This window comes from Pelophylax lessonae (genome assembly GCF_965119305.1).
Source record: "Pelophylax lessonae genome assembly, chromosome: 1".
NCBI classification, from domain to species: domain Eukaryota; kingdom Metazoa; phylum Chordata; class Amphibia; order Anura; family Ranidae; genus Pelophylax; species Pelophylax lessonae.
Window position 1 is genome coordinate 790794842 of NC_138768.1, and position 13172 is coordinate 790808013.

General features: G+C 41.0%; 1 protein-coding gene across 2 annotated transcripts in view; it reads left to right on the top strand.

The window, feature by feature from the left end:
- SLC2A9 (solute carrier family 2 member 9) overlaps nt 1-13172 on the top strand; it is a 532155-nt gene that overhangs the window by 24930 nt on the left and 494053 nt on the right. For both annotated transcript variants that reach the window (XM_082252420.1, XM_082252421.1), the window contains exon 3: nt 788-886. In XM_082252420.1, the coding sequence (XP_082108546.1) occupies nt 788-886 (99 nt within the window). The remainder of the gene's footprint in view (nt 1-787; nt 887-13172) is intronic.

Sequence of the window (13172 nt, forward strand, 5' to 3'; positions counted from 1 at the left end):
TTTATATATATATATATATATATATATATATATATATATATATATATATGTTTTTATCTACTATATATGGCTGCTTTACAGTGTAAATCTAACTTTGTTGCCCAACTTGGACTTTATCTATTTTTAAGTGCCAGGTTTCCTAATTGTAGGCTTTTATGTTTATTTTGAGATCTTTGATTTGTGTATAGATATAAAAAACACATTATAAACACGTTTCCTTTTTTATAACTGATCACATACTCTCTGTTCTCAGCTGCATAAGAAGCTCAGAGAGCTAGGAGAGGAAAAAATGGCAGCAAACTGGCCTATCCAGTGAATGGCTGTGCAGGAGATGCATATCAGCAGATCTCTAATCATTGGGGAAAAACAAGCTGGGTTTTCAGCACAGCTAGAGAACTGACCACACTGTGCTGCCGTGCCTAGTGTGGTCAGTCTTTAATAGGAAAGCAGAGGGACTGGCAGGTACACCAGTGATTTCACACAAAGGAAGCAATACAATGAGAACAGGATACATTTTCATACAAGTACATGGTACAGCAAGCAGGAATATGAAATGTTAGGTTTACAGATTCTTTAAGGCAGATATTGAATGACGGCGATGTAAACTCCCAGTTTTGCCCAAAGTCAACCGTGCCACACTTCACACTTCTATTTTCCCTCTTTTACATTTCATTTGAGCAGTTCAACGCAAATACAAGATGACAGCAGAACTAACACCCACCCACACTGATGGATCCTGTATACTTTGTGGTACTGAAACTTCTATATTTATTTTATTGTTTTATAGGATTTTACATGGCAGCTTATAATGGCTTCTCTAGTTGGGGCCCTGGGGTCATCCTTCTTATACGGTTATAATTTATCTGTTGTGAATGCCCCTGGATCGGTAAGTACATTAGGTTTATTTTGAAAGAAATAATTACTTACATAACTAGCAAAAACAAGATACTCGCATTCATTTACTGCTTGTTAAGAATATCGAATTAATTGAATTGAAATACCCTGGCCACCGGTTCACTTTAAATGTCACTCACTGCTGCCTATTTGAAAATAATTAGTTTAAAATATTTGCCAGTTAGAAATGGAATGGGGGTGTAGAAGGTGAGATTTTTCTATGAGCTCTGGAGTAAATCTCATCCAACTCAGCAGAAATGGTAATACTGTAACAGATTTATCCTCCCCTTGTCGCTCTGAGTTACAATATATTATTGCCTGTGGAGGTGATAATGGAGTGCAGTGATCTATAGGTGTATTAATAAACAGTGGTCAAAGCATTTTTAATTAGTAATTGTCTCATTTCCAGCAATATTGTCACTGTTGATCATATGTACAGATGGAGGTGTTTTTATAAATTAAAAAAAAAAAAAAGCTTCCATACCATAAAATTGCATGTACATTCTTTCTGTATGAATGTCAGCAAAATCCAATGTTACTACAGTAGGCTATTTTCCAGAGGTGGGGGACTCGAGTCACATGACTTGACTTAAGTCAGACTTAAGTCACCAGTTTGAGGACTTGAGACTTGCTTGACTAAAATTAATAAAAGACTCGACTTGACTTTGACTTGCTATTCATGACTTGAGACTTGACTTTGACTTGCTATTCATGACTTGAGACTTGACTTTGACTTGAGACATATGACTCGAAATGACTTTACTTTTTTACGTTATTAAATATTTGCATTTTCTCAAGATGTGTTAAAGCATAATGAATGTGCCTGTTATGTTTCTGACACCACAGTCACTTAAAACACCTCAGTGTGTTCTGATTTTTAGGACACTGGCTGTTTAACAATGGAAATACTTAACATGTTTTTAGTGACTGTGGTGTTGAAACATGACCGGACGAAGGATTTTGATCTGTTTGGGCATTCAAAGTGTTTCTTTAATATGCCAAGAAAAAAGCACTAAGCAGTTTTGTTAATGTTGAAAATAAAACAAAACCTTTCATGACCACTGACTTTTAACTGATTTAAAGGTGAAAATTGGGGTAGATCTATTTTGACTTGATTTGGGACTTGACCAAAATAAATGACTTGACTTGCTTGCTTGACTTCTAGCAGTGACTCGACTTGACTTGCTTGCTTTTCGCCACAGTAACTTGGGACTTGCTTGAGACTTGAAGGTTAAGACTTAAGACTTGCTTGTGACTTGCACATGTGTGACTTAAGCCTCGTACACACGCAACGATTATCGGCCGACCGATCGGCCGACTTTTGTCCAGTGTTGTTGTGTTGGTTGAAATGTGCTCTAGACTTGCACACAAATTTTCTCGGCCAACAAAAACCAACTTCAGAAGTGATGTCATGTGCTGGTTTACTTTCCGTGTGTTTTTTCTTCTCTGAGCATGCCCAGTCTTGCTCATCAGATTTTTGTCTGCCGAAATCTGTACTGACTGACGAAAATCGGCCGTTCTGTTGACGGCCAACAAAAATTTTATAGCATGCACACCAGATTTTGTTCGGCCCGAAAAGTCGGAGTCGGTTGTCGGAAGCATCATACTAACAAGCCGACAATCCGCCGATCGGACGTTGGCCGAAAATTCACGGCCAACAATCGTTGCGTGTGTACGAGACATCACTCCCATGTCTGCTATTTTCTCTCCAAACGAAATGTTCTTCATTCATAAGAATAAAGTGAATCAAGAACATACTGCATTATGGCCACTAGATGGAACAGAGGACCATAGGAAATAAATACGTATAACAGGATCCTCACATCAATGTAGTGGCCATAAAGCAATATTTACTGATTCTTATGAATGTAGAACATTTGACCTGAAGTGAAAATAGCCTAGTAACCTTTTATTTGCTCACATTTGCACAGCATGAATGTACATACAGTTTTTGTGGGACAAAAAGCTTTGCAGTTTTTGATATATATACTGCCAAGTGTTTTGGCTGCTTTACAGTGTAAATATAACTTTGTTGCCCAACTTGGACTTTATCTATATTTAGGTGCCAGGCTTCCTAATTGTAGGCTTTTTTGTTTAATTCAAGATCTTCTATAGATACCGTTTTTCCAGCACAACAAATATCAAAGACGTAGATCCTATTCAATAAACAGTGCAGATGCAAGGACAAGGGAAAAATGCCATTAACCTATTAAAATATACTACAGTCCAGTACATTCTGGATTCTAATCAGCTTTTACTTGGGTACAACATGTGCAGTATTTTATTTATTTTTTTATATAGACACTTAGGACAATTCTATGATCACAAATTACAAATTTACAAAAACAACTAATAAAAGAGGTGCAGTGATTTGCTTTCACAGCAGTGTGCTATCTGAAATAATGAATAATTTTGTATGTTATGTTTAAACAAAGATATATCAAAAAGATAAGAAATTAATCAGAAATAACTTTATAGAAGCAAGACAGATTCTGATCGATTGCTATGAGTATTGGACTTTGCACTCATGGCTTTGCTTCTTGCATTGCTGCAAATGCGTCGATAATGACAACATCCTAAACCTGTCCGCATACCACTAATTTAAAGCCCAACTAAACTTTAAGGGCTCTTTCACACACTGAGTCCGTCGGACGGACTCAGTTTTTCTCAGCGGGGAATTGATCCGCCGATCCCCCGCTGAGCAGGAGGATGACAGCTGTGTCTCCGCGCTGTGTGCGGAGACACAGCTGTCAGTTCCCCATGCATCTCTATGGGGGAAATCGGATGGGAACGGACCGTCGGTCCGTTCTCATCCGATCCGATCCGCTGGACGGATGGAAAATAGGGTTTCCATCTGTCCAGATATGACGGATCGGATGTCAGCGGACATGTCTCCGCTGACATCCGATGCCCCATGGGGATGCATGGGGGGCCGTTCAGATCTGCCAAAAAAATGGACAGGCGGATCTGAACGGTCCGCCTGTGTGAAAGGGGCCTAAGTGTACATCACCTAAATACATTCCAGGTGCATACAACAATGTGTGCAAAGTGTTACTGTTTTGTTTGTTACAAAGTAGCCACAGCCTGAGTAGAAAAGGCTGCCCCCTGCCAGCATTCTATAGAAAAGAACACTTGCTCCCTGTTTGTAAGAGGTCCAACACACGCCCAATGAGTCAAGGTTAGAGCTCTTAAATTAGTTGGGAATATGAACTTTCTGACTGCAAGCTATAGGACTAATCAGGAGGCACGTTTGATCTCTGCAATGAGACCACTGCTTCCCCACAGAGAAAACACCTTTTGTTTTGATACACCTGGAATGTACTTAGCTGATATAAACTAAGGAGTGCCTGAGCCGTTCAATAAATTCCAGAGTTTTCCATCCTGCTTTTAGCAGTCCAGATGCTGCGTACAGCTGCCCATAAACATAAATGGCTGTGCGTGGCTATTCAGGTATATGGTGGTGCCTAAACACAACTATAGCGTATGGACATATGCAGAAAAAACTATATATTTTCTATTCTTCGCATACATTTATTTGCTCATGTTTAGGTGTGTGCTGCCATATACTTAAAATACAGCCGCACACAGTCGTTTATGTCTATGGGCGGTTGTACAGGGCACCTGGGCTGCCTGAATTGGGTGGAAAACTCAGGAATTTTTGCTGAATGGGCTCAGGCGCCTGTGTGCAAGAGCCCTTACTTAATATCAGTTAAAGTGTTACTAAACCCACAACAGTAAAACCAGTTTGTATATGCAGTAAAGCATGCTTGTTATACTCACTGTGGAATCTAAAGAGTTTGTGTAAAACAGCTGTTTGATCCGGTCTTCTCTGATCTTTCCCATTTTCCACTGTCTCCAAACCATCTCTTGATAAAACAGAGCTTTGGGGGCAAGCTGCACATACTCAGTTTGGTGTGTATTGCTAAAGAGTTTTTTTTTTTTTTTTTTTTCTTGGGAGGGTGCATGTGATCAGCACAGGGCCAATCAGCGCTGTCCAGACAGAGGGTCAGGGGTCCTGCAGCCTCATAGGACAATCAGGGGAGAAATAAAACTCCTCCTACAAGCTTTAACCAGACAGAGATAGAAATCACAAGACTGCTATATACTGCTGATGACGAGAACATTTATTTAGCAGTTTATATTTACTAAAATAATTGCATTTCTATGTTCCGTTTACTGTAGGAGACCAGATATAGTGAATGCAGGTTCTGGGTTTAGTAACACTTTAAGTACATTCCAGTTGTATAAAAACAAAAGGTGTCTTCTCTGCATGGAAGATGCGGTCTCTCTGCAAAGATTCAACAAGCCTCCTGATGAGCCTTGTACAGTAGTTTTACAATCAGAAAAGCTCATTTTTTGACTGCAGGGTCGTTGCTGGACCTCTGTGGAGAGACCACTGCTTCCACACACAGAGCAAGTGTATGCACTTGTAATGTGTTCAGCTAATATAAACTGAAAGTGTAATTGGGCTTGAAGTTAGTGATATGTGGACAGGTTTAGGATGTTAAAACTTTGCAGTAGTGAAAAAAGCAAAACCATAAGTTCAAGTGCAATACCCATAGCAACCAATCAGATTCTTCCATCCGTAGAATGGAAGTAGTAGTAAAGTGATCATTATGGCTTACCACATGTTTTGCTCTTTGCACTGTTTATTAAATAAGACTGTTTGTGTTTGTCATTTGGGATCTTTATTAGTTTATGAAGCCTGTATGATACAGTAGTTTATTGCTTTATAACATTATTATTATGGGTTTCTGATGACTCACTGCCCAAATGGGCAATTTCATAGAAAAGACAGTGCAATAGTGTTTTAAGACTCTATTATTAGATCTATTTGACAAATCCTGTGTGGATGAATTTAGAATCACAAAATCATTCCATTCTCATAATCCTTTTGCTTTTAGAGGAAGTTAATGCGTTCTAACCTTAAAATGCGGTCTTCCTCCAAGCTGCCGTTTAGTTTTTGTTTTATAACCCTTTCAATACCAAATATAATGCCTAAGCACAATTCTAACTGAAACATTGCTGTGTAGCACTATGCCCATTGACAAAGGAAGGAAGTATTTTTTACATGCTTGAGTCTGACAATAACTTGAAAATAACTTACATATACGGTATGTCCTTCAATAGTCCTTAGATAAACTAAATCTATGCCAATATATTGGTGTGTTCTCTTAAGCACCTAACTGCTGCAAGACTGGTCTGTGGATTACACCTTGTACAGAATAACTACTTCTTCCTTCCCTCCAGATTTGCATGGTATTGAATACAAGGATGCCAGAATATAGTCTTGGAGCATTCTGCTTAATTACAATACTGGGCCAGCAACATACAAATGTATATGCAGTTGCTCAATATCAAAAAATATAAAAATATATCTAAAGCCCATAGTGGATGCTTCCCATGTGGCAGAAGTTAGAAGGGAACAGGTGACCCAACTTTTCCTTTAAAGGATATGTTCACCTTTTCTTGAAAAATGAGAAGGTGAACCAACTCCTGGCCAAACCTCTAGGCCCTGCTGCACATAGCGGCTGTGATGCTCCATGCTGCTGATGTAGTAGTTCGTACACCACAATACACAGCCCTGACGGTAGTATCCAAAATAATGCTCACAAGGACAAGCACTCATTGGTTAGTGCAACCATGTGAACATGCTGTCTAATGGGAAGTGCATCTGAAGCTTCATCTTCCAGTAAGGCATTCCAGATGAAAGAAGTGCTTCTCTTTGGTCAATGCGGTCATGCTGTTGAGCTGACTGAGTGATGAGCGCTTGCCATTGTGAGCACTATAATGGATATTCACTATGGGGCTAATTGGGGACATACTAAAACATTTAATGTAAAAATGGCTTAATGTAGCTTAATGTGTAATAAAGTGCCTAAACCATAATCAATTGCCCTGAAACTTTGCACAGACTAAGTTTTTAACTTTCCTAATATATCCTAGAAGTTTCATGTAGTTTGGTCTTCCAGGAGGCAAACAAGGGACATTAAGCTTGTTTTTTGGGGAGCTTAATGTGGCTTAATGTACAAAAAAGAGCTTAGATGTTAACCAATTTCCCCCAAACTTCACACAATAGAAGAGTCTATCTATTCCAACATATTCTGAAAATTTCAGATCATTTGGTAAATCACACCAAAAGTTATTCACATTAAGCTCTTTTTGTACAATACTAAAACGTTTAATGTCCTTAGTAGTGTTGAGCGAACACGGACTGTATTATTCGTGTTCGTACCGAATAATTGGATTTTTTTTACCCGAACACGGACACGGACACTTTACTGTATGTTCGGGTAAAAATCCGTGTTCGGTCGTTTTATTTCCGGGTTTTGCATGCTTTGGCGCTCTTTTCATGGCGGGCTTTCAACAGCCAATCAACAATCGTTTAACTGGTGTGCCTTAAGCCATCCCAGCCATGCCTGCAAATGTCTTAGTAGCTGTGATTGGCCGTCTGAAGCATGTGACCAAGTCTTTATAAGTTCGAGGCAGCCGCCGCAGCAGCGTCATTCTGCTGCTTAGCTAAGGGACAGAGCACACATCAATGTGCTGGCTGCTGATTAGGGAAAGATAGGCAGGAAAAAACCATTTGTGTCCGGATAGAATTGAGGGACAGGTCGGAGTGTTTAGGCAGGGCGAGTTGTAGGCATTTTAGGGATAGAGTCTGCTGAATTATAGGGTCAGTGTCTTCTACAAACTACAATCGATATTGCTGTGTGGGGGGTGGGGTGAATCTGCACTCAATCCTGATCTACGATCTCTTCTCAATCCTGTTAGGGACAGAGTCTGCTGAATTTTAGGGAAACTGTGTTCTACAAACTACAATCGATATTGCTGTGTGGTGTGGGATTGGAGATAGGCAGGTGTCAGTGATCCACATCCATTTTTCTGTGTGTGAGCTGCAGTGAACACAATCTTTTTGGGCTGCAGTGAACACAATCTTTTTGGGCTGCAGTGAACACAATCTTTTTGGGCTGCAGTGAACACAATCTTTTTGGGGTGCAGTGAACACAATCCTTTTTGGTGTGCAGTGAACACAATCTTTGTGGGGTGCAGTGAACAAAATCCTTTGTGGGGTGCAGTGAACACAATCTTTTTGGGGTGCAGTGAACAAAATCCTTTTTGGGGTGCAGTGAACAACATCCTTTTTGGGGTGCAGTGAACACAATCTTTTTGGGGTGCAGTGAACAAAATCCTTTGTGGGGTGCAGTGAACACAATCTTTTTGGGGTGCAGTGAACACAATCTTTTTGGGGTGGAGTGAACAACATCCTTTTTGGGGTGCAGTGAACAAAATCCTTTTTGGGGTGCAGTGAACAAAATCATTTTTGGGGTGCAGTGAACACAATCTTTTTGGGGTGCAGTGAACACAATCTTTGTGGGGTGCAGTGAACACAATCTTTTTGGGGTGGAGTGAACAACATCCTTTTTGGGGTGCAGTGAACAACATCCTTTTTGGGGTGCAGTGAACACAATCTTTTTGGGGTGCAGTTAACACAATCTTTGTGGGGTACAGTGAACAGAATCTTTGTGGGGTGCAGTGAACACAATCTTTGGGGGGTACAGTGAACACAATCTTTTTGGGGTGCAGTGAACACAATCTTTGTGGGGTGCAGTGAACACAATCTTTTTGGGGTGGAGTGAACAAAATCATTTTTGGGGTGCAGTGAACAACATCCTTTTTGGGGTGCAGTGATCAAAATCCTTTTTGGGGTGCAGTGAACACAATCTTTTTGGGGTGCAGTGAACAAAATCCTTTGTGGGGTGCAGTGAACAGAATCTTTGTGGGGTGCAGTGAACACAATCTTTGGGGGGGGGTACAGTGAACACAATCTTTTTGGGGTGCAGTGAACACAATCTTTGTGGGGTACAGTGAACAGAATCTTTGTGGGGTGCAGTGAACACAATCTTTGGGGGGTACAGTGAACACAATCTTTTTGGGGTGCAGTGAACACAATCTTTGGGGGGTACAGTGAACACAATCTTTTTGGGGTGCAGTGAACACAATCTTTGTGGGGTGCAGTGAACACAATCTTTGGGGGGGTACAGTGAACACAATCTTTTTGGGGTGCAGTGAACAACATCCTTTTAGGGTGCAGTGAACACAATCTTTGTGGGGTGCAGTGAACAACATCCTTTTAGGGTGCAGTGAACACAATCTTTGTGGGGTACAGTGAACAGAATCTTTGTGGGGTGCAGTGAACACAATCTTTGGGGGGTACAGTGAACACAATCTTTGTGAGGTGCAGTGAACACAATCTTTGTGGGGTGCAGTGAACACAATCATTGTGGGGTGCAGTGAACTCAATCTTTGTGGGGTACAGTGAACACAATCTCATACTTCTGAAGATTTGAGGGTGCTGCCTGTTCCATACTCCCCCTACTCCTCATCTAGCCTTTTAGGGGTACAAACAATAGTAATTGGGGCCTAGTGTGGTTGTGTACGTGTGATATACATACACTTTTTTTGGATCATATTTTCTATTCCGCTATTTAATCAAAAACCTTTGGGGATCAGTTAAATTGGGGGATAGTCTGTGTTGGTACGTGTGAGAGAGATCCACCTTTCCAAGTTGTTGGGGTTCATCTCATACTTCTGAAGGTTTGAGGGTGCTGCCTGTTCCATACTCCCCCTACTCCTAGCCTTTTAGGGGTACAAACAATAGTAATTGGGGCCTAGTGTGGTTGTGTACGTGTGATATACATACACTTTTTTTGGATCATATTTTCTATTCCGCTATTTAATCAAAAACCTTTGGGGATCAGTTAAATTGGGGGATAGTCTGTGTTGGTACGTGTGAGAGAGATCCACCTTTCCAAGTTGTTGGGGTTCATCTCATACTTCTGAAGGTTTGAGGGTGCTGGCTGTTCCATACCCCCCCTACTCCTCATCTAGCCTTTTAGGGGTACAAACAATAGTAATTGGGGCCTAGTGTGGTTGTGTACGTGTGATATACATACACTTTTTTTGGATCATATTTTCTATTCCGCTATTTAATCAAAAACCTTTGGGGATCAGTTAAATTGGGGGATAGTCTGTGTTGGTACGTGTGAGAGAGATCCACCTTTCCAAGTTGTTGGGGTTCATCTCATACTTCTGAAGGTTTGAGGGTGCTGCCTGTTCCATACTCCCCCTACTCCTCATCTAGCCTTTTAGGGGTACAAACAATAGTAATTGGGGCCCAGTGTGGTTGTGTACGTGTGATATACATACACTTTTTTTGGATCATATTTTCTATTCCGCTATTTAATCAAAAACCTTTGGGGATCAGTTAAATTGGGGGATAGTCTGTGTTGGTACGTGTGAGAGAGATCCACCTTTCCAAGTTGTTGGGGTTCATCTCATACTTCTGAAGGTTTGAGGGTGCTGCCTGTTCCATACCCCCCCCTACTCCTCATCTAGCCTTTTAGGGGTACAAACAATAGTAATTGGGGCCTAGTGTGGTTGTGTACGTGTGATATACATACACTTTTTTGGGATCATATTTTCTATTCCGCTATTTAATCAAAAACCTTTGGGGATCAGTTAAATTGGGGGATAGTCTGTGTTGGTACGTGTGAGAGAGATCCACCTTTCCAAGTTGTTGGGGTTCATCTCATACTTCTGAAGGTTTGAGGGTGCTGCCTGTTCCATACCCCCCCTACTCCTCATCTAGCCTTTTAGGGGTACAAATAATAGTAATTGGGGCCTAGTGTGGTTGTGTACGTGTGATATACATACACTTTTTTTGGATCATATTTTCTATTCCGCTATTTAATCAAAAACCTTTGGGGATCAGTTAAATTGGGGGATAGTCTGTGTTGGTACGTGTGAGAGAGATCCACCTTTCCAAGTTTTTGGGGTTCATCTCATACTTCTGAAGATTTGAGGGTGCTGCCTGTTCCATACCCCCCCTACTCCTCATCTAGCCTTTTAGGGGTACAAACAATAGTAATTGGGGCCTAGTGTGGTTGTGTACGTGTGATATACATACACTTTTTTTGGATCATATTTTCTATTCCGCTATTTAATCAAAAACCTTTGGGGATCAGTTAAATTGGGGGATAGTCTGTGTTGGTACGTGTGAGAGAGATCCACCTTTCCAAGTTGTTGGGGTTCATCTCATACTTCTGAAGGTTTGAGGGTGCTGCCTGTTCCATACTCCCCCTACTCCTCATCTAGCCTTTTAGGGGTACAAACAATAGTAATTGGGGCCTAGTGTGGTTGTGTACGTGTGATATACATACACTTTTTTTGGATCATATTTTCTATTCCGCTATTTAATCAAAAACCTTTGGGGATCAGTTAAATTGGGGGATAGTCTGTGTTGGTACGTGTGAGAGAGATCCACCTTTCCAAGTTTTTGGGGTTCATCTCATACTTCTGAAGATTTGAGGGTGCTGCCTGTTCCATACCCCCCCTACTCCTCATCTAGCCTTTTAGGGGTACAAACAATAGTAATTGGGGCCTAGTGTGGTTGTGTACGTGTGATATACATACACTTTTTTTGGATCATATTTTCTATTCCGCTATTTAATCAAAAACCTTTGGGGATCAGTTAAATTGGGGGATAGTCTGTGTTGGTACGTGTGAGAGAGATCCACCTTTCCAAGTTGTTGGGGTTCATCTCATACTTCTGAAGGTTTGAGGGTGCTGCCTGTTCCATACTCCCCCTACTCCTCATCTAGCCTTTTAGGGGTACAAACAATAGTAATTGGGGCCTAGTGTGGTTGTGTACGTGTGATATACATACACTTTTTTTGGATCATATTTTCTATTCCGCTATTTAATCAAAAACCTTTGGGGATCAGTTAAATTGGGGGATAGTCTGTGTTGGTACGTGTGAGAGAGATCCACCTTTCCAAGTTGTTGGGGTTCATCTCATACTTCTGAAGGTTTGAGGGTGCTGCCTGTTCCATACTCCCCCTACTCCTAGCCTTTTAGGGGTACAAACAATAGTAATTGGGGCCTAGTGTGGTTGTGTACGTGTGATATACATACACTTTTTTTGGATCATATTTTCTATTCCGCTATTTAATCAAAAACCTTTGGGGATCAGTTAAATTGGGGGATAGTCTGTGTTGGTACGTGTGAGAGAGATCCACCTTTCCAAGTTGTTGGGGTTCATCTCATACTTCTGAAGGTTTGAGGGTGCTGCCTGTTCCATACTCCCCCTACTCCTAGCCTTTTAGGGGTACAAACAATAGTAATTGGGGCCTAGTGTGGTTGTGTACGTGTGATATACATACACTTTTTTTGGATCATATTTTCTATTCCGCTATTTAATCAAAAACCTTTGGGGATCAGTTAAATTGGGGGATAGTCTGTGTTGGTACGTGTGAGAGAGATCCACCTTTCCAAGTTGTTGGGGTTCATCTCATACTTCTGAAGGTTTGAGGGTGCTGCCTGTTCCATACTCCCCCTACTCCTAGCCTTTTAGGGGTACAAACAATAGTAATTGGGGCCTAGTGTGGTTGTGTACGTGTGATATACATACACTTTTTTTGGATCATATTTTCTATTCCGCTATTTAATCAAAAACCTTTGGGGATCAGTTAAATTGGGGGATAGTCTGTGTTGGTACGTGTGAGAGAGATCCACCTTTCCAAGTTGTTGGGGTTCATCTCATACTTCTGAAGGTTTGAGGGTGCTGCCTGTTCCATACTCCCCCTACTCCTCATCTAGCCTTTTAGGGGTACAAACAATAGTAATTGGGGCCTAGTGTGGTTGTGTACGTGTGATATACATACACTTTTTTTGGATCATATTTTCTATTCCGCTATTTAATCAAAAACCTTTGGGGATCAGTTAAATTGGGGGATAGTCTGTGTTGGTACGTGTGAGAGAGATCCACCTTTCCAAGTTGTTGGGGTTCATCTCATACTTCTGAAGGTTTGAGGGTGCTGGCTGTTCCATACCCCCCCTACTCCTCATCTAGCCTTTTAGGGGTACAAACAATAGTAATTGGGGCCTAGTGTGGTTGTGTACGTGTGATATACATACACTTTTTTTGGATCATATTTTCTATTCCGCTATTTAATCAAAAACCTTTGGGGATCAGTTAAATTGGGGGATAGTCTGTGTTGGTACGTGTGAGAGAGATCCACCTTTCCAAGTTGTTGGGGTTCATCTCATACTTCTGAAGGTTTGAGGGTGCTGCCTGTTCCATACTCCCCCTACTCCTCATCTAGCCTTTTAGGGGTACAAACAATAGTAATTGGGGCCCAGTGTGGTTGTGTACGTGTGATATACATACACTTTTTTTGGATCATATTTTCTATTCCGCTATTTAATCAAAAACC